Source organism: Trichinella spiralis (assembly GCF_000181795.1).
Source record: "Trichinella spiralis strain ISS 195 chromosome Unknown Scfld2, whole genome shotgun sequence".
NCBI classification, from domain to species: domain Eukaryota; kingdom Metazoa; phylum Nematoda; class Enoplea; order Trichinellida; family Trichinellidae; genus Trichinella; species Trichinella spiralis.
In genome coordinates this window covers 6,222,790-6,248,530 of record NW_003526941.1, presented here as the reverse complement: position 1 = coordinate 6,248,530, position 25,741 = coordinate 6,222,790, and the positions used below count along the sequence as shown (strand labels likewise).

Sequence of the window (25,741 nt, the reverse complement as noted above, 5' to 3'; positions counted from 1 at the left end):
AATTAATTTGTTGATTTCATTGTCATTTTTGCAATGACAGCTGGTCACGTTGACTGCTGTTTCAGTGGAGCTGAATGATTCATTTTTATTTCATTTTATTGCTCACGAGCAACGGTCATTTCGAAAAAGAAGGAAAAACATATTTCAAATATGAACTTGAATTACACTATTTAAATTATACAGTAATTTACAGTAATCTTTTTTGCTTGTCCACCATTTCAACTGAACTGAGCATCAGTTGAACACTTGTAAAAATAATGGATAAAAAAATTTTTAATTGTAAATTAGGTTTTTTTTGTATATACATATGTACTGAAACGGAAAAAATATATGAAACGTTGAAATATGCCTTTCTTTGGGTGAATTGAAATTTGTATAAGAATAGACAAAATGGACAAATTGATTTTTTGAAATTCATTTTCATCGAACACTGCTTGCTTGTTCTTTATGTGAAGTTGATTTTTTTAAATTTATTTTTGTTGTTGTTTAATGGGTAGCAACTAGTGGCTTTAGTGGCATAGCGCGCAGTAAACAAATGAAATAAATAAATAAATAACGGGATGTATTGACTTTGAACGTGCCGCCGTTTTGCTATTCCAGCGGTGTGGAAATCACTCGGCTAACCCATTTTTGTTACGGCCTTCAACATTCGATGCTGGTTTATGGCATTCTTGTCTGCGCTTCTTTTCCTCTAAACGCTGGTCGCTTTTCAGCCTTGTTTCTGTCCGGTTGTTTCGAACAGGTTTAAAATATCATCATTTTGAAATGCTTCTTATTTGTATATTTGTTTATTTATTATTATGATCATCATCAGGATGGAAAGATTTTGTTTTTGTTTTTTAAAATATCAATTATTACATTGCTTTCAGAATTATTGGTGGTTGTATTATGTGAATCATCATCACTAGTAGATAATAGCTTGCTTAGTGTTTGTTGGTTGTACAATTTTCATTTGTTTGCCGTTATAATATTGCAAGTAGTGAAAGGCAGTTTTTTGCTTTTTCGTTTTATATAATTTTGCCGTGATTGACCAAAAGTGAAAAATCGTCAAGATACGCTTATTATTATTTGCTAAATTGAGGAAGTTTTCAGTTTTTTACCCTTCAGATGTGCACTCTTGTAATGTGAACAGAAAAAATGTACAGTTTGTAGTATACAGTTATTATTATTAAAAGTTGATGAAATTGTAAGTCATATGAAATGTGATTTGACGTTTGATCATTGAACGCACACATTGGATGAGTTGCATCGTTCAGCTTTTCTGTTCATTTGGAATATGTAATATTATATCACTCACTAGTCAGTATTTCTTTCTTTGTTTTTTAGTTATGAAATATCGGTTCAGAAATTCTCGAGATTTTGTAACGAATGAATGTGGAAAGAAGCTGAAGAAGAGCGAGATGAGAAAATATTACTACAGGTTAGGTGAAGAGAGAGATTATTCATTCTTTCTGTCTTCTTGAAGATTCCATTGCGACGTAAGTTTTAGATTATTAGTCTGGTTGAAATGATCTAGAAATACTCGTTTAGAGCATATTTGAATAGTCTTAGGGTCTCGCTTACAGCCATTGTTCATTTTCATCATTTTGGCAACTTTTCTCTTCTGATCATAATCAGTGTCCACTGTGAATTGTCGTCATACTTATCACATACCAATTAGTTCATGTATTGAATTTTAATATTTCAACGTGCATGTTCGAGTATTTTTTGTATTCATTTGTAGATAATTCACCGCAGCATAAAACGTAAGAAAGTTAGTTTATTTTAAAAAATGAGATCAGTATACGTGTTTAACTTATTTGCGTATTTTTGGATGATAAGCACTGAAAATGATATGTTTTTCGAAATTATTAATTTAAAATTGAAACATTTTTATGGAAAATTTATTCCTACAGAAATATTATTGATTTGAAAAAGTAATAATAAGAAATGAAACAGGTGTTTGATTTCTTTTTTCTTCTTTGTTTCTGAATTTTGAAAATTGCAACTGCAACAATTTCAATTTTGGTCATTGATCAGCTAGCTTTTCCGTTCTGTTGTCAAATGGTGTTGAAGCTTTTCAAAATGGACAATTTATCCATGCAGAACAGCAGTTGTTCAGCGAAATACGACACCGCCGAGGTGGCAATGTTTTTCCCTGCAGAAGGAGGAGGAGGATATATGCCATTGCCGTTGACTGATGGCAGATGTTTCACTGGCAGACCCCAACATCAGATTATGCACAATTTAGCGTCACTCGACACAGGCGGAAGATCATTTAAAAATTTTATCCGTTGTAGCTAACTTCAATTTGAAAATATTGTCAACTTTGACTTATAATTTGAACATTAGAACAGGGTTTTCTTGTTTTTTCTTCTTGCTTATGGTTGCATATTTGAATTTCAGTTGGGCGACTTATTGAAAATGGTTTTTCCAGAATTTACGCTTTACTGTTACTGTAGTGTAGTAGCAGGTGTTGTTTCGAAAAGAAAATAGGGAAGTTTTTTTTCTCTAATTTTCTGTTGCACCAAACATCAATTGCGACTGATCTTCCAAAAATGAACCCATCACGTGGCGATATGCGTGTTGGTTGTATCCAGATTTAGTTGAGTGGAAAAGATCGACAACAATGGATGCGATTCACAATGGTCAGTACAGCTGCACGTTGTAGTGCAGCGCAACTCGTTGGTTTGCTTTTTCAATTTGACTAGCACCGTTCAAATGACTGACCATTGTCCAGGTCGGCTGATACGCGCAATCTTGTCCATTGTAGTGAGTTGGGTCGCCAGTTGGCCTCCGGGCAGGTGCTTGGATTTGCATGAGTTAGCAGAACGTTCATCATCATCATCATCCACTCGACCGTCCGGTCGATTCTTGGCAGCTTGTCGTTTTTTTTTCTTTATTTTGTCGATAAGCTTGCTACTCATCATCTGCTCTGCACTGTGCCACGCTGAGCTATCTTACTGCTGCTTCTTATCGTCGACCTTAATTTCCTCGGCCAGAAGACCTCCCCGAATGGAAAGATGATGATAAACCTCTCTGAGTTGGTACTTTTTCCAATTTGGCCCTCGAACTAATTGATGACAACAGGTCAGTCGGAAAACGAATAGCAGCTCGTATGGCGACCACATTCCAACCGTTATATATACGTTGATATATGCTGATGGAATTTGTTTTACCAAAATTCTACTCCAGTGTTGATTACTATCAAACTGAAGAAGATTGTGAAGATATAAATGGACGCCGGTAGAAATTTTACCTAGACTACTAGCCCAGCCCAGCCTAACCTAACCTAGCCTCGTCTAGCCTCTTTATGCCAATGTTAACTGGACTGTTTGGTCGTCATTGGATGGATTGTCGTCTGTTTTATTATTACTTTTTCTTTTTAACTTGTCACTTGCAGGTCGTAACAGTAGTAATAAAGGGCAGCAGCATCTATTAATATATCATGCATTTCCGCCGTCAGCTTTTCATCTTTTCAAATCTGTGCCTTCCATTTATTTCTGTTTTATTTTTCACCATTCATCTGTCGCGGTCTTCTATTATTATATTATTAACTTTTTTTAATGGCTAAATGAATTGATTTCAGGTTGTCAGTCATGACATCACGTATCGGCCGTCCTTCAGATGGCCCGTTGCAAGTACAACCGTCTCTGCTGATACCGAATCCATTGCTTTGGTCATGCACGTCTCGCACAACAATGCCCTGGCCAAATATAGCCTATTCTGCTCATCATTATTGGGTAAGAAAAAGTTTTTTTTAATTTGAATTTAAAGGGTGTATTTTAAATTCTATACTAATTTATTTTTTCATAAAAGATTACTTTCTTGTTCTATCATTTATTTATTGTCAGTCATCCTACATGCACTACCGTTATTGTTTAATTGTGAACTTTTCAACGGAAACCGAGCTATCCATGTTACACACAGACAGTTTATGCAAGCGGGGGGACTAATTTACATATATATATATATATATATATATACATTGTATCTTTCCTTTCCGTATCTTTCTATCTTCATCTTTTTCTCCACTCTGTAAACAAATGATATGCAGTGTTATGCTAATATTTTCAAGAGCAAAAGGCAAACGACATTTTGATTGTATGGATAATTTGCAGTTGGCACAAAAGTATCTTGTATGATTCGTAAAAGCATTATTTTAGCAGTCTGGAAGTTTAAATAATTTTATTTGATCAGAAAATTCAATACAACTGCGAAGAAATATTTTTATTAATCACATTTTACTTTCCTTTCCAATGAATTTGAAATGGAAATTATAAATACGATAAATCATGAATATTGAATTTTTTACGCGCACAGTAATTAGTTGACAGAAAGGGACGTTACGTCGTTGTTACGTTACCAATGTATATATAGATGACACACAATTGTTATTATTATCATCGTTATTGATAGATAGCCTATGTGTGTGTGAGAGAAAAAGGAAAATTTTAAGTAAATTTATGGGAAAGGTAACAAAAAATATTTTGTTGATTTGAAAAATAAAATTTTAGTTAATATTTGATGATACGGTATTTGGTTGTTAGAGTGATGACGAATGGGAATGTTTTGGTCTTGTTTTAAATTTACATCAATATTGAAATATTTATTAGAAAGCAAAGTTTTTACTGGTCATTTATTTTCGAACGATTGGCTGATCGAAACTGAATATTTCAGTTCTGGGAACAATCAGTGCGGGATGTCAGTTGCAATTTGACGTGTCATCCTTTTATTGTTGTGTTTTTGTATTTTTTATGTAGAAGGGGTGGCATTCTTCCATACCCAACTGTGCAGCCGAATTATTGACACTATCTTGTTGATCTGTGTTGAACTGTCTATGTTTGAAATTAATTGAAACCGCTCAGCAAAGTGACATCTCAACGTCCGGTCGTCTGCTTGCCCTGTCATATACCCTGCTGCTGGCTGGCTGGTCTTTGGCTTGAGGTTTTTCATTCTTTTCCATATACTTGTGGTAAAATTTATACATATTTTGTCATGTGTATAGACAGTGTTTGCCTTGTTCAGTTTGGTTAGTTTCCAATTATTTCAACGCTACTCATTTTTGCAAATGTGTGCAAGTGTAATTTCAATAATTGCTCATCAGATATTTTTATTTATTCTCCAGTAATGCATCATCAGTATGAATCACTTGCACAGTTCAGCTAATAGTAACAACAGCAGCAATCAACATCATCAACTTAAATTGTTATGCTTTTTTTTCATTTTTTTTGCTCAAAACTCTTACAGATATTTACATCAGTGTGTTTATCATAATGAAAAGTATGAAAATTTTCCGTTTTGTTAGTTGGATGAGAATTTTCTGCTTGTTGTTATTTGAAATCAATTAATTCTCTTTGACGTCACTCTCTTTATCTCTACCCTTCATTTTCTCTTTCTCTGCATATCTGGGACTTCTTTTCCAATCTTTGATGATCAGAAATCATATCTGCTTTTAAAAAAATTTTTTCTTTTTTTCAATTTTTTTATTTCATGCAATTTCAAATGTCATTTATATCAAGCGAACAACAGCCGGAAAAAAATATTACAATTATTCATTTAGTGTATTTGATATAGATTGATTCTGATTTTTTTGAAAGAATAATGCCAATTTGTTTGTTAATATTGAAAAGGAGGCAAACTCTTTTTCCATACGTTGGTGGAAATTTGAAAATACACTGAAATACAGCATAAATTATATCAGTACGGTTGAATAATGTTGATGATCACACGCAGATTGGTTTCATTTACACAACAATCGTGTGTGTGTGTGTGTCTGTGTGTCTGTGCGCAGAGTCAATTTCAGCTTTTATTGTTCTTTAGTCAAATGCAAATACAGGGGCATGAGGGGGGGGGAGTGCGTTGTCTGCTGCTTATGCAATGCTTCTGTGTCCAGATATCGCGTTTAGATTGAAGTGACAGCCAAGAAGTCGTGCAAGTGTATATATATATATATATATATATAATAGTATATGTTTTCTTTGATCGGATTGATTTTCACAAGGTTCACTGGTCAATTTATATGTATGCTTGCTAAAAGCCTGCAGCAGCTGTGTAAAATAAAATCTACCCAATCTACTACTGTTCAATCATTTCTCTCATACATACCGCCAGGGACCGCCGGTTTCGTCGGCTTTAGAAAGCGACGGCCGTTTAACGTCGCCTGGTCACATTGACCAGTCCGGCTGAGTTGAAGCTTTAATTCAATTACGTCCTTTCGACAATTAGCCTCGCTCATGCACCGATGAAACAGATAGCTGTCAAGGGATTCACAGAACAGGGAACGAAGGAGACAACAGTTGGTTGGTTAATTTGTTTCATGATATCCTGAAATATTAATTATTGTGTGTTATCATTAATTTTCTTATTCTGCATCCTTTTTTACTTGTGGTATATTTTTTTTATTCTGCTTATGTTTTCTTTAGTCATTTCGTCCCGACTGTCGAAATCACGTTGACAATTGTTGTAAAGCATTGCCAGTGAAAGAAGCACCACTGCCGCTGCCACCTCAGCATTCTTTGGCTCCAACTTTGATGACCAATTTGGCAGATTTGATTGTCACCGCTTTGAACAACAAGCCAGTTTCCAAAGCCACTCATTACGTCAACAATAGTAGTAATATTGTCAGGTTAGTTTACTTATTTATTTATTTGTACTTATACAACGCTCTTGTTGTTCACTTTTTCCTTTCATTTATTTTATACTTTAATACTTTTGTGGCGGGTTTTGACTTTTGCCAATTTTAACCATCAGCAACAGCTTGTTGACCTCGTTGTCTGGCTAGTAGGTTGTAAAAGGACCGTAGGTGATCACGGTTAGCAGCAGCTGTTGGTTGTTTCGTTTTCTCGACCGTCTGTCTGTCTGTGCATTTGCACTTTATTCATGCAAAAATGACCATGCATTCTCACGGCTTGACCAGCAAAATGCCATGTGTACGGTGCTTGTCATTCATTTATGGCTTTTTTTGTATTTTTGTATTTGTCTTTCGTATAATCAAAACTGCAGTCACTAGCAAGCAGCACTTGACACTAGGGAAAGCAGCTGGTTAGTTTGTTGTTGTTGTTGTTGTTTTTGTGCAGCTTTTCTTGTTTTTGTTCACGGTCATTGCACGCACAAAATGCGAAGATTCATTGTTGAATAACGGTACATATATATAGATATATACATAAATTAATATTTAGGTGGTGTAAGTTTTATTCAGTTTTGCAAAGCAGACAGTTGGCATTTTATTTGTGTAAAAAGCGACCAACAGTGAGCGTTGTTGACGGGATGTTGTGCAATAATCGATGAAATAATCAATCAAAAGAACAATCTGAAAATAAATAAGTTGGGAGAAAAGTAATTTAAAAAGTTTTATTCATTTTATTGGCTTGTAATTTAATTGTTTTTTTTTCTCTTCACTTTTGCATTCCAGTTGGTAAAATTTATTTCTGCTTTTATGAATTGTTGGCAATTTTAAGTTGTGTGTGTGTGTGTGTGTGTGTGTGTGTGTCAATCAAATTGCAGAAATGCACTACCCAAGAGAGTTCAGAGTGCGATAGTGAGAAAGAGAGAGGGAGTGGATGAGAGGGAGAAAAAGTAATCTTACATGACTTTTCCAATGGCAGTGGATGGAAATGGAGGATGAATTTACAACTTGCGAAAAACATTGTCTGTCCCTGATGAGAATTTGTGGTTAAAGTGACTTTTTGCAAAACACGACAAAATGCACAATTGAATGATTTTGTTGTTTCATTTGACTCGGTGAATTGCAGATAGACAGACAGACAGACAGACAGATAAAGGGAACTAGATGGTTGGTGGACGATGGATGAAATTTTCCTCAACCAGCATCTGGCAACTGCGTAGTAAGTAGCAGGGAAAGAATTTTGCCTCAGTTGCGCATTCGTCTTCTGACAACGTTTTGATTAGTTGCCATTAGTGAAATTGCAACGCAGGTTGGATTGATGTTGGAGCAAATTTAAATCGAAACAAAACTTATTAAAATAAGAAAAGTTGAAAAAAGAAAACCGATTCGACAAAATCAAATTTGCATCATCAACTCGGGTTTGAGGAGTGGAAAAGGACCCTTCAATTGCGCGGCATTCTTGAAAACTGAATTGCAGTTTTATCCAAAAAATATGATCAGATGAAATTCATCGTTAATAAATGGTCAAAAAGCAAAAAAAATATACTAATTAGATTTGATCATTCGAGAAAAATCTTCGGCTAACACAACCTGTATGTTGTTATTGTTGTTGTTGGGTTGATTTTCTTCACTTTGGACAACAAACAGCTCAGTGTGTGAATATTTATTATTTTTATCATTTGATGCTGATGCTTATGTTGTTGCATCATGCACTTTTGAAAGCTTAAGGTTAAAAATGGATTGTTGGGCTTTTTTCTTCTGATGCGGACGTTTTTAGAAACCACGTTGACGTCAACATTTGTGAAATGTTGAGCTTTTGTTCGTTGTTACACGAAAGATGCATTATTATAAATTGCTCGTGTTTTATTCAGAAAGCATCATCGTGTAAATCAAATTATGTTTTTGAAAAGATGAATGATTGTTTTTGTACTGATGAAGTTTTTTTTACTCTTTCGGAAATGAATGAACTTTATAATAATAATTATTATTATTTGCTGCTGTTGTTCTTTGTGTGATATGGTGAAAAACTAACGACCGGAGCGAAAATATATTGATGAAGTTGCACCCTCTCTCTCGTTTAATGATTGCAGAAAAGTGTGCAGTCTGACGAAGCAAGGTTGTTTGTTTTTCTCTTGAAACTGTTCCTGGGAAAGGAAGTAATTGATACAAGCTGGCTGGCAACAATGTTTAATGCAAGAATTTTATATATTTTTGGTGTAGTTGTAGTTCAGGATGAAATATCACACACACACATCACACGGGGGAGCCTCTTTGAGCACAGCGATATTCGAAACGGGAAAATTGTTATTTGATGGCACTGTTATTGTCCTAGTCATTGTTCTTTTTGATTTTGTTTTACGTATATATATATATGGGTCGAATCTGGCGAGAACAATGTTACACACAGCTTCATTTGAATAGCCAGTAGCCGGTTGGTTTTAGCTGACAACAACTGCGTGACGAGTGAGGTTGGTCAGTTTTTGCTTTCTGCTTTGTCTCGTCAGGTGTTGTTAGCTGTCACGAAGAACATTGTCAACTTTTCCAACGACCGTATGTGGCGTTGTTTGTGTCGGCCAATTGTCATCGGTTATATAGTCGTTTGTGGCGAGGTTGTGTTTGAAAACATGGAAAATTTAGCCCTGTTAAACTCACGTGAGAAGTAATTTCCGCAGTTGGCCCCCTCCGATTGCATGCAACCGAGCCGTCCGTTAAAACGAGGCGGCAACGCATAGTTGGAAGCAAGCAAGCGAAGCGCGAAGAAGCGAGTGAAGGCAAGCAAGCAAGCAAGCAGGCAGGCAGGCAGGCAAGCAGGCAGGTATACGCAGGCTGATGGATAGAAAAGAGTAGAAAATCTGTTACCACAATTAATGCAGATGTAGTGAAATTTTGGCCGAAGAAATAAGACGAAGAAGAAAATTGGAAAACAACAACAACAACAGCATGAAAATACATTTTTATTCAATTCAGTGCCAACATGGTTTCTTTTTGTCAAGGCGAGAGGATGCTGTATCTATGTTGGGTTGGAGGTTTGAAAATTTGTGACTTTGAGAATGTTTGGCTTTGAATGCTAGCCAAAAATCGAAACATAACAGAAATTCAAATTGGATAAAAATGTGTTCCACTTGTATTGAATTGAGTGAAGACGAATTTGTGGTATTTCGAGCCCCCTGGCCTGCGTCGTTTGATTTTGTCAATCCGGCAAACCGACTACCGTTTGCTTTGCACGAATCGTTAGCAATTTTTTCGTAAGTTTATTATTTTTCATCTCTTCAAAAAAGCTTTGTATATCGAGTGACAAATATGCGCGTGCAATGTCCAGTTGCAAACTGTTGTGAAATGAATTTTCCCCTTAACTTGTCATCTCTAACCGTTTGGGCGATTTTTATTCCTCTGCCGCCTATCGATTGCAATCGCTATCTATCTGGCTAGTTCTTCTTCTTCTTCTTTTGCTTAATTCGACTGGAGACACAAATCAACTCGACCGCTTGGTCAGTCGACGTTTAAAGGTTGTCGCCCTCTATTGATCACTTCATTAGGTCGTGGTGTTCCACCAGTACGTATAGTCAAATAGTGGCGAACTTGTAGTAGCAATAATAGTTGTAGTGGTTAGGAATAGTGGTAGTTTTCTTTGCTGGTGTGACTGAATAGCTTCTTCTTCTTCTTCTTCTACTGAGTGGCCTTTTGGGAGAGATGCGTTTTCCAACGTTTTCTAGTCTAGCCAGTAGTAGCTGGGCTTTTGAAATGCGGAGATGAGCCAACAACGTTTGTCACGATCTCACTCCAAGTATGATGATGCATGCACGGGTCATGGCAATCAGCAGCAGCTTGTCATGATGGGATGAATATGAGAGATTTTGTTGGTTTTGGTATTGTTTTAATTTTTGTGTTCTTTTTTCCCCTTCTTCAGACCCTCGAAGCTGCCTTGCCCGTCGTCGTCATCTTCTTCTTCTCTGCCGTTGACATCCCGGAACAAACAGTCGTCGCACGGTCGGTACGGTCGATCAGTATCCAAACGTGCGACTGATGGATCGAGCCAGAAGACGACAACATTCGGCTCAAATCGGAATTCTCGATTCAACTTTGGGCGACTGTTACGAAACTCACCCCCACCAGTGCCTCCCGCTTTGCTTCGACTACTCGGCCCTGCTGCAGTACGTAAAGACTCATCAAACAAGGTAAGATGTGAAAATTTACAATTTGTCCAAACAGAGGAAGATCAAAAATTTCTTTTTTTAATCACTTCTGGAAGTAATACTTTTACATTATTGTTTTTTATTACCGTACAACTACCCTAGTACACAGAATGGGTGAGAGAGGTAGAGCAGAGTTTTATTGTTTTTCTATGACGCGGTTCACTCTTTTATTTTTCACTTTCTTTCTTTCAATGGCATCTTTGATGGATGAAGATGAAACGTGAACAGCTTGTGATCATTAACATTATTAAGACGTCGTGTGGTGGTCGGTTCTCTGTGGTTCTTTTTTTTTCTCGATGTTTATCGATTTGGCAGTTGCTCTCTGGTTGACTGGGAAAAGTACCACCACTTTTCATCTTTTTCAAAAATTAGCTGCATTTGTTGTTGTTGTTTTTTCATTTCAAGGGCTTGCTTCGAAGATTTGTTGGCTTTTTGGAAATTTTCCTCTCAAATAAATAAATTTCTTTTTTTGTCTTCTTCTTCCACTCTCTTTAAATTTATCAATTTTCCAAGCCAGCCAGTTTGTCAATTGCACTGAAGTATAACTAAATGTGTGAAAGAAATGTTTTCTGTAATGGCACCACCATCGGAGGAAGTTAGTTAGCTTTAGTTAGTTAGTTAGCTGGAGTTGCTAATAGTGAAAAGTGCAATACCGATTCATAAAGGAAGCATTTAAATTTTCATTGTGGAAATATATATATATATGTATAACATAAATACTATTAACATTTAAAGTGGAATTGCTGGTAACAGTAATTTTTCAAAGTTTTACAATGAGCAGAAGGTTTGTTCACATAAAATTAATTGTTCATGAATGAAGATTTCTGGCCGACTGGAGATGCTGTTCGCATTGTTTTATACGGCAAATTGATTGCAGTTATAGTCAGGAAATTGCAAGCTGGCTGTCGGTGTTGTTCGATTAGCTTAGCTTAACTTATGGTCAATCATGCAATGTTGAAGCGTGCATCATCATCATCATCATTTTCTTCTCCTTCTTCTGATATGACCGGCAGCTTGAATTAAGTTTCACGTTTTCGAACGGATTGCATCAAATTTTTATATCTGCTCCAACATTTTACCACCATTGCCAAAGCAACAACATCAACAAGTATTTCTGCTGTTCCGCAATTGCCGTTGTTGTCGTTGTTCTTCAGTTAATCCGTTTGTATGCTCTGTTATTATTGAATACATACCGACGCATTGTTAGCTGTGCGTTGTGGTCGAGTTGACGGAAATGCAAATCGACTTCTCCCTGTGACGCGGCTGATTTAACAATTTTTAATGACGCTGATTGGGGGCGAATGCTCTTCGCCACTGCTGATCACACAGTGCTCTGGTGCCATTGCGAAAGATCGTTTCCGAATTGCCCACGCGAACAACAAGCTCTCGCAATGGTCCACTTAAATGATTCGCAATTGATGGAATTATATCGATTGTTTGTGGAGCATTTGTTTCGTCTCTGTACGACGGACTTTCTCTTGCTTATTGATGCGCTTATTCTACTTGTTTTTCTTTCTTTTTTTTTGGTATTTTCTCTCTGCTCATGTCAACTTAAAATTAACACTAATTCAGGCAAAATTGCTAATTTATGTCGACACTACAACATATATATATATTTTTTTAATTTCTTTATTTATAACATATATTGCTCACAGCTGTATTGTTGAATTTAGCTCAAAGTTACACTTCGGGTATTGCCCAGTGCTAACAGTAATGCTAGCAACAGTCCGGGAAGCAATTACATAACGGTGGATGGACGTCAGAAACAAGTTGCAGTGGCAGAATTGTATTCCGGTGGACGCAGGCCGGTTGGTGCCAACAAAGCCGGTGCATTGAAAAAGGTGTTTGGATTTGATTCGGTGTTTTCTGGCGATGATTCGTTGGTAAACATGCTTCAAATCTTGTCGATTAATTGAATAATTAACTGTGTTGCGTATTTTTTCAGAGCGAAATATGCAGCAACGTTTTGTTTGAAGTTATTCAGACGGTAATTGCTGGAGAAGATAGCTGCATTTTGTCATTCGGTCATACAGGCGAAGGTATGAATATTATTTATAAATGAATCTATTACATATTATTGGAAATGTCGAAAATATTTAGGCTGTTGCAATAGTACTTTTATTGGTGAAGATCATGATGTGCACCAAGTTGGAGTAATACCGTCAGCTATAGCTTGGCTTTACCGGTTGATAGGCGAACAGAAGCAAAGGACAGGGGCAAGATTTTCTGTCCGAGTATCTGCGGTGGAAATATCAGGTCCAAATGAAGAAGTGCGAGATTTGTTGACCAACAAAGGTGCTATTGTTATGGATTCAGCGTTGACAGCAGCACATTTGCAAAACGCAAGTGAATTGCGTGCTCCTAGCTTGGAAAAGGCAGGTCATTATTTGGACACGGCTCTCTCGTTGAGAAAATTCAGTAAGTCACATTTCATTAGTTGTTTTAAGAATAAATGCTTATTGATTAAAAAGTTGATTTAATTTTTCTACTAAAAATTGTTACAGTTTATCAAGCTATGCTTAAAATATTTATTTACTCGTGTTTGTGTGTGCATACGTGTAAATATATTATATTATGTGATATGTGTGTAGAAGGATGATTGAATATTGGTTGATAATTATGCATTGAAAATGTTCATCTTCTTCCATCTGCTATAGCTTGCTCTTACAACGTGTTCGTTTAGCATTCTTTATGTTGGATGCCATATTTATGGGCGCAGTTGGCATCCAATTAAACGAAAGCTGTTCTTGTATTTTAATTTAACAAGCACAAACGCTAAAAGAATTGCATCAAGTGCATTCACATATGCTTGCACACATCCACACACGCCCGTTGGTGCGTTGCGCTAAGGTTTTAGCTAGCTGACGAACTCTGTTTTGCTTGCTTGAAAATCTGGCAGTTAGTTAGAGATGATGTTCATTTCATGCGCCGTCTTGTTGTCTAGCTTTATTTTCAGCTCGTTTGTTGCTGAATTATTTATTGCCAGTTATTAATTATAGTTTTGAACATTGTTATCATTTCTTTCCTTTTATACGGTTGTCATTTAGATACCGAAGAAGAACGACGGAATTCGCATCTTATTTTTACTCTGCATGTTTACCAGTACCGTGTGAATCAAGATGGAAAAGGAGGAGGTAAAATTGTGGAATTTCTTTTTCACTTGCTTCGTTTTGTTTTCAATTTAATTCAGTGTGTTTTTCATAATAATCTGTCTGAATTGTTGTTGTAAGTTGTAATCAAATTTATATTGTTGATTTACTTCATAAGTGTATATGTGTGTTTATTTTTCAATTTACAGTAAGCGGTGGAAGAAGCCGCTTGCATCTTATTGATCTCGGACAAGGTGAAAAATGTACCAAACCGAATCGGACCAGCCTAACACTGCCAGCGATCGGCAACGTTCTTCTCACATTGCTGCAAGGCCAGAAGCATTTGCCATCAAAGTAGCCACCGTTTGTTATAATGATGTTCTAATGTTTCATTCAGTTTGTATGGGATTTGATTTTCAGAGATAGCAATTTGACGAAAATTTTCAAAGAGACAATTGGCAGTTCACAGTGTAAATTTGTGTCGATTTTGGCTTGCGTGTCACCAGATTCTTGCCGTTACATGGAAACTATGAATACAATACAAATTATTAGTCGATTACATCGTTTGAAACGAACGAAAAAAACACCGGTAAGAATAATTTCACACGTTTATGTATTTATGTTTGAACAATTTTATTTGTTAAGTTCGGAGTCGGCTTGAATAGTTCATCAGGTGGAGATAGCTCTTGCGAAGAACGTCAAAGGCGTGTGATTCGTCGAAGTATTTCTGATCCGGACTGTACTACATCAAGCTCAGAGCAGTCCTGTGACACGGTGATATTTTTGGGTACTCCTGGAGTGCCTTTTGTGGCCGAGCCATCTGCGGCATCAACCGCCGCCCACAGTCACAGTTCTTCTACACGCATTCCGAAACCGTCGTCAAATTCCACTTCTACCACGGCACCGAAACGACCGGCACATTTTTTGAACAATTTGATCTGCGCTGGACCGGCTTCAACGATGACCCGAATCAGTAGCAAGCATTCAATTGAACAAGAAGAATGGATTGATGGACCGAAAGCGAAACCCAAACCACCAAAGCAGCCGCAACAACAGCAACAGCCACAACAGCAGCAGCAGCAACAGCAGCAACAACAACAACAACAGAATGCAGAAAAATTGTTACTAGACCATCGGTCAATGGTAGAGCAGAGTAAGCGTGAACGGGTTCGTGAGTGGATCATTCGTCAGGAAACGGAACGTTTGGTCAACGTTGGTAGTGGTGCTCAACCTTTGATCACTGCAGATGAAGGTTTGTTGTCTCGGTCAAATGTCGAAGAGTGGAATGTCCAGTTAACGAGGAGTTCGCTTTACGGTTCTCCAGAGGCGCGTTATTTGGAAGATATTGTCGAAGTGGAAGAGGACAGTTCGTCTGAACAATATTCTTCCAATGTGCACGTTCCGGTGGAGCATGTTGGTGACCATTGTCAGAAGACGAAAACTTTGCTGCATGGAATCACCGAATCGATCAGTGCCGCATTTTCCGATTCGGCAGGTCGTTTGCGCATTCTCAGTACCGATGACGTGGATACGAGATGTTCGGATTCGATTTCACTTTGCACAGCTAGTGCACTGGCGGATCCCGTCGACGAAGACGTGCCGTCGTTGTCGTCGGACGAGGATTTAGAACTCGCCATGCAAGCAAGTTTGAGTTTGAGTTCAGTGCGTTCGTTGGACATTTTGCAAAAGTTGAAAGCCGAACGTGCTCAGCAAGTATTGCTGTTGAACACGCCAACGCAACAACCAAAGCCAATTGCTGTTGGTGCCGATTCGTTTAGCATTGGTCAGCAGCAGCAGCAGCAACGACTTGATCCAGAAGGTAAAGAACGTTTCGCATGTTTTGAAGAGAGCAGCAGCATGCCGACAACGACAGTGGAAAAGAGCCACATGCCAGTACCGATTCCAGTTAGTCAGTCTGGACTTTTGGACGAGGTCGAAAAACGGCCCAGCGTTGTGCCCACCACGTTCGATGTTGGATGTTGCCGTGGGATCGGCGGCGATAATAGAATGCCACCGCCAACCAGTGGTAGCTACCGTCAGGCGATTGATCTGTTTGAGCCGGTCGTTTGTTCCGGCAAAGGTTCCAAATCACAGCAGCTCAAGTTCAGCCAGTCCATTTCGACCCGACTGAAGAATTGCAATTCCAACGCCGGCGGCGAGTCGAAATTGCCAAAATTGAACCTGGCCGCTGTTGGCAAGGCGATCAAAGAAAAGAAGTCGGATCCGTGTCATCAAGTTCGTGTCAAGTCGCCGTTGCATCTTCTTCTCGCCAATGCCAGGGTTCCGAAATTCACCGCCCGAGGTTCTCATTCGCCAAGTCAACGGACCTCGTCCGGTTACGAGTCTGGCGGTCATGACAGTACGGTCGGCCTGATCGTCTCCCCTTGTCCCAAGCAGCTGACCCAGCCGTGCAGAGCAAGCTTGGTGGTGGCTAGGTCGACGAGCAGCGGAAGGGGAAGTGACAACAGTTCGACGCCAACTTCGGATTCGTTTATTCGACCACCCAGGGGTACGTTGCATCGTACTGCCGGAGGAAAATTATCTCTCGGAAGCACCGTGAATGCGAAGCTAGCACCCCGGACACAACCTCGTCAACGTCTGGTCATTAATACCACAGCTACCGTTGCCAACACTCCAACCGTACAAGTTCCATGCACCACTGCTACTACCTCTGCAACCACATCTTCCAATGCCACTACTTCTACTACTACTGTCACTACTGCTACTGCTGCTAATAATAGTAATACAACCTACGCTAATAACGCTGTCAAGAATAAGAGTGGTGTTCAACAAGTCGCAACTGCAACAAATATCACTGTGAGCAGTTTATCGCATGGTAATAATGGAAGAGGATTTGAAAGAAAAGTGCAGAGTACAAATTTGGAAAAACAAAGTCCCCAATCTTCAAGCGATGCCGACACTGCTTCGGCTAGTGATGTCGACAGTGGTGCTTCGGCTAGTGAACGTAGCCCAAGGAAAAGATGGTTCATGAGTGAGCAGTTTGAATTTTTTTATTCTTCTCTGAGATATCTTGCTGATTGATTAATTAGTGTTTTCGTTTTCAATTTTTTCTACATTTGCAGATGTTATTGGACGAGGATTCAAAAGCGCTCCACAAAGTCCAGGTTCACCATCGAATAAAGGAATATTCGGTTTACCGTCGTCTTTGTTACGTCCAAAGTATTTTTTATCATCGAGATCGTCAAGTCTTACACGTGAAGAGATGGAAAAATCGAAAGCAAAAATCGATCAACTGAAAGCTAAACAAGAAGCACTGAAGGTGGAGTTGCGCAAAGCGAAAGAACGTTTGGGAGTTCCTGAAAGCAAATGGTGCTATGACTGTAAGTATCAATAGAATTTTCATTTTTATCCAGCGCATGTTTTGGTATAATTTAACGTGAATTTATTGCTTAAAACAAAATCCAACTGCGTATATGATGTTGTATGTATTGATCACCGTGTAACGCTCAGCTGTTGTTTGTTGTATTGACAGAACAAATTTTTACCATCTATTTATACACGAACTGAGTATTTATTATGTGTGAATCAGTATGATTGGAGGAGAAGATATTATTTAGCAGTTTTTGTTGTTTTTACTTATTTATTGTGATACTGAAAGCGAAATGAGCATAGTTTGGTTGTGCTTCTGATTGCTACGACAGCAATAATAATGATAATAGTAGTTGTGTGGCATCACACATGTACAGAAAAGTTTTTCTTTTCTTTTTACTGTTTTTTAAAATTATCATTACTTCAGCTAAACTTTTATTCACAAATGCTCATGCATCGCGGATATATGCATACTTTTGCATGGTAATTTTTTTAAGCTAGCAGGATAAGAAGAGTTTGAGCAAGTGACAATAGACGCAGCTAGCTGATGATGTTCAACTGACTGATGTTTTATTGTTTGAATATAGTGCACGTTTTGGACTGTATGGAAAGCCACAGTATGGGCATGATGGAAGCGTTTGTGCAAGAAACGAAAATTCTTGAGAAGCGTGTTAACGCTTGCAAGTCACATGTGCAACTGATTACAGTGTTCGACGCTGCTCCTAGCAGAGCTGGTTAAATTTTCTGCTATTTTGCTAATTCGGTGTATATAATGATGCAATAATTGCATTGACTTGAATTTATCATGTTTGTTTCTGTATTTGATCGAACAAAACAATCAATCAATCAGCTGCGCGTTTGCCGAAGCGCGCTTAAACATTTCACTTCGGCTTTTAGATTTTTTCAACTCGAACTCTCTGTTGCATATGTATATGTATGTATATGTGTCTGGCTAAACAGCTAGCTCGCTAGCCAACTAGTTGGATTTATTTTTTTTCCCCTTAATGCTTGTCCGGGTACTGCCTCCATAATGGCATCAGTGAAACTCGTTGTTGTTCAACGGACCACACCTTTACCTTTACCTATTTGCCCAGTTTGCTGGCCGATTGCGATGGTGTCGGCATTGACAGGAACAGATTGGATCTACTTGGTGTCCATCGAGTTCAAGCTGCTATAGAAAATAATCTGTCTCTACATGCCTCTCATTGATTCTTGAAAGTCTATTTGCAGTTTTTTTATATTGTGCCTTTGCCATTGTTCACTGAGGCCTGCCGCATAGCCTCCAATTTTGTCTATGGAGTAAATTTGCTTACTTTTATTACCTTTTTCTGTTAAATATATGTTTTTTTTTAATTTTAATTGTTTTTCAACTTAACATTTATTTATTTATTTAAAATAAAATTTTATCTTCACCATACAGGCAACTAGCGTGTATTTTTTTTCTTTTGCATTTCAGATGACGTTATCTGATCAGAAGAGAAAGAAGAATAACTTACTCTTCATCTGATGATTTAGAGTTTGTACATTTAAATATTTATTATTTCAAAGTTGAAGAATTCACAGCTCACTTCTCGATATGACGTTACTTTTCTTTTTGATAATTCTACACTGAATGTGTTTGCTTGAGATAATTTGGTTGCAAAGTTTATTTGATTAGCTGGGTAAGAAAAAGGTAAGAAGAAAATACAGTTCACATTTTTGACATGAAGATTATGCTTATTTGAAACTTGTGAAATATTAATAGGTAGGCTTTTTTTTATTTTCGAATTTCAAAGAAACGTTTTTTCAAATATGATCATCATGTGCCACAAGTACACACAGGTTTGATCGTCAATTTCTTTTGCAATTGTTGGTGCGTTCATTTTTATCTAGGATTGAAAAAGAATTTATATCATCACTGATCGAATCAATCATGAAATTCCATTCAATCTGGAAAAAAAGCATCATTTCAGTCAGGTTGTCCTTTTTTTTGAAACTTTTGAAAAGATAGAAAAAATTGAAAATGATTCATGGACCAAATGAGAATTTACACAAAAACAGTCATCTCTGAGAAGTAAGTGGCTGAAGTTTTCAATTGATTTGGTTTTGATTATCGCAATAAATTATTTTAGAATATTACTTTTTAGTTTTGTGAACAACTTTTTATTATTATTAATGTGTAATATTCTATTTAGAAGAACAGTTTTTAGGTGAAATTTATTTATTTTGAATGTAAGTTTTTCAGATGATACCAGTGAAGAAATTGATAAGTTGTATTGTGGTAGGTGAAAATAAATTTCAACTGTGTTGATTTTGTTAATTGGAAAAAAGGCATTTTGTTATGCTAAATGCAAACAACGTCCAAAATGGTTGACATTAATCGTTGAAAATATGTCTTGGGTTTTTTTTTCGTAATTTTCTCTTCAGCCAATTGAATTGCTGTGCAAAATTTCAACCTTACAGTCGCTTTGATGAAAGCATTGCACAGTTGAATTTGAAACGATAGCTGATTAGCTACTTGGTTAGCTGTTGAATGTTTATATCTCTCGGATAGTCAGTCAGTGGTTCTAGGTGTTGTTGGCTTTATTTTGTTTACTTGGAATAAATTCGATAATGCACCACCAACCAGATGAGTAACATCAACAACAACAACAACAGCAGTATAACAAAAAAGAAAGGCTTGCTTGTTCATCATTTGCTTATCGTTCGTTCATTGGTTGTTGCTGTGCGCGTGTGTTGTTTCTTCTTTTCTCTGTTTAAGAAGCAGTTATTGTTGTCTATTATCCGTCCAACGGTTGCTTGCTTTCAGAAAAGTGAGCAGAGCATATTCACAGAGCAGCATTTCAGTGTACAGAGACGGTCGGTTGATCGACTTGTTTGCTTGTTTGCATCAGTACACTCACTGCTTTGTTTGTCGGCTTTGATTTATTCAGTTAGAAGAAATAATTAATACAAAACAATTAATATAATATTATAATAAGAATAAATGAAGAGATTGCAGCATACGATGGCAAAACGACTACGTACTGATCGAACTTGGATTCGAATTGTTTTGGCCGAATTTTTTGGCACCCTGGTACTTGTGGTGAGCATCTTTTATTATTTTGTTCATTCGGAAAAGCTTCTCCACTACATTTACATTTTCAGATGCTTGGTGATGGAGCAATTGCACAGGCGGTTCTCAGTCGACAACAAGCTGGAAATTTTGTTACCGTCAACGTTGCCTACGCTCTCGCATTGACATTCGCCATTTACGTCAGCGGTGGAGTTTCAGGTAAAATTTGCATAAGTAACCATTATTATTATTATTGTTTGATTATTTGACTTTAAACTGTTGTTGTTCGGCAGTTTTGATTTATTATCAATTCTATAAGCATACTGATCAAGATTAAGAGGTGTGTGTGTGTGTGTGTGTGTGTTCAAATTCAAATTCAAAGCAAGAACAACAATTCTCCCTGAACAATGAATAATATCATGTTTTCCTGTTTCTTTGATAATATACGTTTCATTAGGTACAATTTTAATGCAATTTTCTTGCTTTCTATTTGCCGACAAAACAAAGTAGATTTTCTAATTGGAATTTGAAGACTGTGTTTGACTTTGGCTTGCGGTGTGACGAGGTTAACAACGAAACCGGTTAAAGACAACACTGAAACTAGAAGCGGCTTTTCGTTAGCTTGAAACCTCAAACAGCATTTTCAAGTGTTTATTTATTTGTACGTCATAGGAACGTTAATATCCTCGTATGACGGTGGTTTTCAACAAGAAAAAAATTTCCTTATTCTGTTTTGATAATTTTTTCCCTTTTTTTTAGTCAAGTTCGGTCAGGTCAGGGTTCTTGGAGTGCTTTTTGCAAATTTGCAAAGTATAAAAGGCGTGAAATTGAGTTGTTACCCTTTTTGATTGTCAGGTTGTCAGTGCAGAGGAGTCGGATGTAATGCAATAGTGAAAATAAGATGGCGAAATCGTTTTACTTGGCAATTTCAATTTTAACCTAAATTTTCTTTTTTCCGAAAAAAAAGAATGCAAAAATTGTTGTTTCTTCACTCATGCGGTGATCAATTTTGGAAACGGTTCATCAATTTTTCTCGAATACTTCAACAGCAACACCAAGATCAAATTGTGGAGATGCAAATTAAAAAGAAAACAATGAAAAAGTACATTCTGCATTGAAAATTCGATTAATTTAAATTGATATTTTTTTCTTTGAATTCCTCTTCATTTCACTATTCAAAATATTTGTATTTCTGTATTCGAGAAATTTTGCACTCACTTGCGCACACTTATAATATAGTTTCAACTTTTTCATACAGTTTTTTGCAATTTTAAGTTTTCAGCTATAAATTGAACATCTAAATTTGTAGACAGAATGAATGCATGTTGTATTATAATGATTACTGTAGATAGCTGAGATGAAAATGCCGAACAGTTAGCAATTTTTGCATAAAGTATAGCAAATTTTCGCAACATAAATTCATTGTTTTCTACTGTTCCAATCTTGTCCAATTTTAACATTATCAAACATGATGATGAAGTTCTTTGATGTGTGTAATTTATTGTTTAATTGCTTTTTATTGCTTCACCGCTGTACAGCTAATGTTCAATGATACAATTATTCCATTACATACACATTTGCGTAGAGAAATGGGTTGATACATGCGTTTTCCTTTTTGCATTTAAAACTGCGAGTCGGCAAATACAACAGCTGTACATTTTGGGCTGCGTTTCGCAGATAATTAACTATTAACGCAACGCGATTGGTAACTTTGCTGTTTGATTTTTCTAGTGATAATATTTGATAAAATATATCATTAGATACTGATGAACGAAATACAAATTTGTGTATTATCTATATTTACATTTGCAAGAACGATGCTGATTCAGAAAATATACGATAAATGCTGATAAATCGACGATTGCATTGAAAATGATTGTCGATCAGAATAGTAGTTCAAAATGCTTGAAAGCAGGGGTTTCTGTTGATAATGGTTTTTAGTTGGATGGAAACTTTAATGCAAACTTCCTTTTTAAAGGTCAATAATATTGAAAAATTGTGGAAATGAAATTGTGTTCAAAAATTTTTTTTTCACTTTTACATTATTTTCCATGTTGCTAATCAGTACCTTGATAATGTCACAGTTTTGTTTTTGTTGCATTTCAGTGCAAAACATATTTGCAGTTTGCAATTCACGAAAGCAAACTGTCATTGTTAAGTTTCACGTGAATTTCAGATGTCGGTAAATGTTTGTTTTAGCTTGAAATGGATAGTTTTCAAAATTTTACATTTATAATAATATCATACTTTTGATTTTACTAGAAGTTATCAATTATACGGTTGTATTAAATTCATTATAAATGCTAAAAGCATTGAATATTTTGAAAAATTGGAAGAATTTAATAACTTTTAAATTAATAATACTTTAATATTGATTGAAATTAATTGAAAAACTTACCCAAAGGGTGAATGCTGAAGAACGGAATTAATTAGTTGCTGAATTAATGTTAATGAATTATGTGACAGTTGAATAACAATTTTAAATTTTTACTTGTAGCAGTATCATCATCATCATCATCATCATAATTTTTTCAAATGGATTTTTCAGTTTTTAAAATTAAATCCAGATGATAATGTCATTGGGATAGGTACTAAAACCTATTTATTTACAAGACACTTACTGAACATTACAGAAAGTAATATTTATTCAATTTACAGTTGCAGTTGCACTAAAATCTTTAATTTCATAAAACACAATTGAAATTATAATTTCATGCGCTTCACCTTTACGAATAATGTGAAATTGATCTCAGAATAATGTTAGGCTTCCTCGGTACCGATACCGGATATCTAACACCAGTTGTATTGCAATAATTTATTGTTGAATGCCCACTTATTTTTTAAATATTAATATCAACTTTAGCTTAAGCTCTGCTTCTGAAATTAATGAGCAATAACTGCATTTGATTGGTCATTTATTATCACTTATCAAGATTATCACTTATGGATTAGGATAAATTTTAAGAATTGAAATTGGTAGAATATTATAAGTGCACGTTTTTGTATTTTTATTAAAAGATAATTTTGCAATTAAATATTTTTCAAATTATGTTCAACTGTAGGTGGTCACGTCAATCCTGCCGTCACGCTTGCGCTGTGCAGTATCGGTGCTTGTAGTTGGCATATGTTGCCTGCTTATTGGTTTGGACAATATTTAGGGGCTTTTATTGGTTCGTCAATTGTACTTGTAATTTACACGGGTAAAATAAGTTCAGTGGAACTTTTTTATTTTTAATTTAACATATATTTGAATTTTTTTGTTGGATTAGATGCAATAAATACGTTTGACATGGGACATCGGTTGGTAACAGGACCTAACGCAACAGCCGGCATTTTTGCAACATATCCAAGTGATCATATAAGCACTGCTGGATCCTTTTTTGATCAAGTATAAATTTAAATTGAAAACTGTTCAAATATTATTCATTGTCAAAATTTATGTTACATTATTTTAGGTTCTGGGCACAGCAATTTTGTTGATGGTTATTGTCGCTGTAACCGATGAACGGAATATGGAAGTGCCTAAAGCAATTGCTCCAGTTTTAATTGGATTGGCAATTTTTTCCGTCGCATCAGGATTTGGTTACAATTGTGGTGGAGCGATTAATCCAGCTCGTGATTTCAGTCCTCGCTTACTGACATCTTTGACTGGCTGGGGTTCTGAAACGTTCAGGTAATAAATAATTCGATCAAAATAACCTTTACACGCGCTGCGGATAGCGTACTTGTGGCCATCTGAATTATAAATCAACATTTTTATTTAAGCGTTCGAAATTATTGGTTCTGGGTACCAATTATTGGTCCTCATATTGGCGGTTTGATCGGGGCAGCGTTGTACAAACTGTTTGTCGGTATCCATTGGCCACCTGTACACGAGATTACGATGATCAGTTCCCAGATTTCTCGTAATGAACATATTGGATTGTCTTAGTTTGATTCTTCGATCATGTTTTCTTATTCAATTCTTTTTAATCAATTTAACTTAAAGTATATTTTAATTTCTTTTCTCACATTTCTAAAGCCCCATTTTTTCTGGCTCATTATTTGCATTTCTGCTTACGCTTTGCTCATTGCAAAGAAATAGTTCATTTAATAATATTTTAAACATTGATCAGTTACCATTTCCAGAATTCAGTATTGATAATTTTGGTTGTGGATCACATCTGATGAATGAATAACGTTTATTTCAATTAAAAACGAAAACAGTCAGCAGTAATAATAATAATAATAACAATTGTTTAGCTGATTTTGAATTGTCAACATTTGGGAATTTATTAAGATATTCCCAAAGGTGTATAATCCATTCGTGTGCGCATGTGCGCAGTGTAAGCAATTTGATGATAATGCATGTTGTTCTTGATCAAATATTACTTTGGTATCTTGGAAATACTACTTGATGATTATAATAATTATAATTAAAATCATTATTATTAATTTATTTTATGAAGAAAGCATGTTCTTTTCCTAGAAAATGCTTGTTACAAAAATATTTTGTATTTCTTTATTTCTAAGCTAATTCTTTTCAGATGAATAAGTAACTGACGTATATTTTATAATAAATTTTCATCTGATAAATTTAAAGGTTTTATTAATATTGTATCATTTATACACTTTACATATGAACTTTAGTATATCTTACTGTAGCATACTGTAATGGTATTTTAGTAAATCTTCATTTTTTCGGTTTGTGATTCGGTTATTTGTTAGTGGTTGATGAATGGATGGATGCTTTCAAATATTAGAACAATTTACTGTGTGTTGTTTTATGCATCTGAAAACAAGTATTTTATAAAATCAAATAAGGAAGGTAAAGCTTATTTATTTGTATTTTCATAGTTTTAATCCAATGATATCTGTTATGGTTATAGTTGTAAAATTGGGGAGTGATGTTGTTGCTTTTGTTGACTTTCATTTCTACGCCAGTTGTCGTTATCGAAGAAAAGTTTCTTTAAAGTCGGCAACTAATACTTTTATTTGAACGAAAAAGCTAATTATTGCTTTTATGCTTTTATTTTTATTGAAAGTTTTCTAATCAATACGGGTTGCTTTAAAATATACATTATATTCAACGTTAACTAATTGCCACTGTTGAAAATCCTTTGGTATTTCAAATCGTAACGTATAGAAAATTTCTCATTTTGCGATTGCTGATTTACTTATTTGATAAGATAAGAAAGGTAATATGAGTTTCGATAAGCGCTTGCTATGGAAAACTCATAAAACAGAAAGTGTTTATGCAACCGCCGATGAACTGAATTGTGCATGCTGTTGAGAATGCACATCCCAGTTTCTTTTAATATTCATAAAAATTATGCATGCTTGTGCAGTTTCTGTTCTACATAAACGGTAAGATCATTTACTGTTGCTGGCAGAGAATTTACAGGAATATCGTAGGAAGTAAAAATTAGCATTCGTTTCTTTTATTTTAGGGAGTTTCTCGAGCTTTTCATTGGACGATAGCGGCAAATTGGCAAACGCAAGCGATCTC

General features: G+C 36.1%; 4 protein-coding genes across 4 annotated transcripts; all 4 read left to right on the top strand.

Moving 5' to 3' along the window:
• Positions 1 to 652: 652 nt before the first annotated feature.
• On the top strand, positions 653 to 2,283 carry Tsp_06000 (conserved hypothetical protein). The gene is made up of 6 exons (XM_003380227.1): positions 653 to 728; positions 870 to 989; positions 1,327 to 1,420; positions 1,466 to 1,478; positions 1,724 to 1,753; positions 2,086 to 2,283. Exons 1-6 carry the CDS (start codon positions 653 to 655, stop codon positions 2,281 to 2,283), a joined length of 531 nt encoding a protein of 176 aa, XP_003380275.1.
• A 3,940-nt stretch (positions 2,284 to 6,223) lies between these two features.
• Positions 6,224 to 7,269, top strand: Tsp_06001 (conserved hypothetical protein). Its single transcript, XM_003380226.1, has 3 exons — positions 6,224 to 6,277; positions 6,405 to 6,607; positions 7,161 to 7,269. Exons 1-3 carry the CDS (start codon positions 6,224 to 6,226, stop codon positions 7,267 to 7,269), a joined length of 366 nt encoding a protein of 121 aa, XP_003380274.1.
• A 1,890-nt stretch (positions 7,270 to 9,159) lies between these two features.
• On the top strand, positions 9,160 to 9,649 carry Tsp_06002 (conserved hypothetical protein). The gene is made up of 3 exons (XM_003380225.1): positions 9,160 to 9,259; positions 9,280 to 9,422; positions 9,575 to 9,649. The coding sequence occupies exons 1-3, from the start codon at positions 9,160 to 9,162 to the stop codon at positions 9,647 to 9,649; spliced, it is 318 nt and encodes a 105-aa protein (XP_003380273.1).
• A 69-nt stretch (positions 9,650 to 9,718) lies between these two features.
• On the top strand, positions 9,719 to 24,184 carry Tsp_06003 (putative kinesin motor domain protein). Its single transcript, XM_003380224.1, has 16 exons — positions 9,719 to 9,852; positions 10,515 to 10,782; positions 12,746 to 12,839; positions 12,901 to 13,218; positions 13,800 to 13,934; positions 14,099 to 14,243; positions 14,310 to 14,478; positions 14,535 to 14,862; positions 15,037 to 16,398; positions 16,973 to 17,230; positions 17,647 to 17,702; positions 19,444 to 19,479; positions 20,346 to 20,472; positions 23,316 to 23,440; positions 23,709 to 23,926; positions 24,019 to 24,184. Exons 1-16 carry the CDS (start codon positions 9,719 to 9,721, stop codon positions 24,182 to 24,184), a joined length of 3,939 nt encoding a protein of 1,312 aa, XP_003380272.1.
• The last annotated feature ends 1,557 nt before the right edge of the window (positions 24,185 to 25,741 follow it).

What these genes read in the sequence shown, in the direction of transcription:
- Tsp_06000 (XM_003380227.1), top strand. Translation starts at nt 653, where the DNA reads ATGCTGGTTTATGGCATTCTTGTCTGCGCTTCTTTTCCTCTAAACGCT. An exon ending in TTCAGCCTTGTTTCTGTCCG is followed by an intron (nt 729 to 869) that starts GTTGTTTCGAAC and finishes CATTGCTTTCAG; the next exon opens with AATTATTGGTGGTTGTATTA. An exon ending in ATTGCAAGTAGTGAAAGGCA is followed by an intron (nt 990 to 1,326) that starts GTTTTTTGCTTT and finishes TTTGTTTTTTAG; the next exon opens with TTATGAAATATCGGTTCAGA.
- Tsp_06001 (XM_003380226.1), top strand. Translation starts at nt 6,224, where the DNA reads ATGAAACAGATAGCTGTCAAGGGATTCACAGAACAGGGAACGAAGGAG. An exon ending in AGGGAACGAAGGAGACAACA is followed by an intron (nt 6,278 to 6,404) that starts GTTGGTTGGTTA and finishes TGTTTTCTTTAG; the next exon opens with TCATTTCGTCCCGACTGTCG. An exon ending in AATAGTAGTAATATTGTCAG is followed by an intron (nt 6,608 to 7,160) that starts GTTAGTTTACTT and finishes ATTAATATTTAG; the next exon opens with GTGGTGTAAGTTTTATTCAG.
- Tsp_06002 (XM_003380225.1), top strand. Translation starts at nt 9,160, where the DNA reads ATGTGGCGTTGTTTGTGTCGGCCAATTGTCATCGGTTATATAGTCGTT. An exon ending in GCAGGCAGGCAAGCAGGCAG is followed by an intron (nt 9,423 to 9,574) that starts GTATACGCAGGC and finishes TATTCAATTCAG; the next exon opens with TGCCAACATGGTTTCTTTTT.
- Tsp_06003 (XM_003380224.1), top strand. Translation starts at nt 9,719, where the DNA reads ATGTGTTCCACTTGTATTGAATTGAGTGAAGACGAATTTGTGGTATTT. An exon ending in TATATGCATACTTTTGCATG is followed by an intron (nt 17,703 to 19,443) that starts GTAATTTTTTTA and finishes TAAGTTTTTCAG; the next exon opens with ATGATACCAGTGAAGAAATT. An exon ending in TGGGGTTCTGAAACGTTCAG is followed by an intron (nt 23,927 to 24,018) that starts GTAATAAATAAT and finishes TTTTTATTTAAG; the next exon opens with CGTTCGAAATTATTGGTTCT.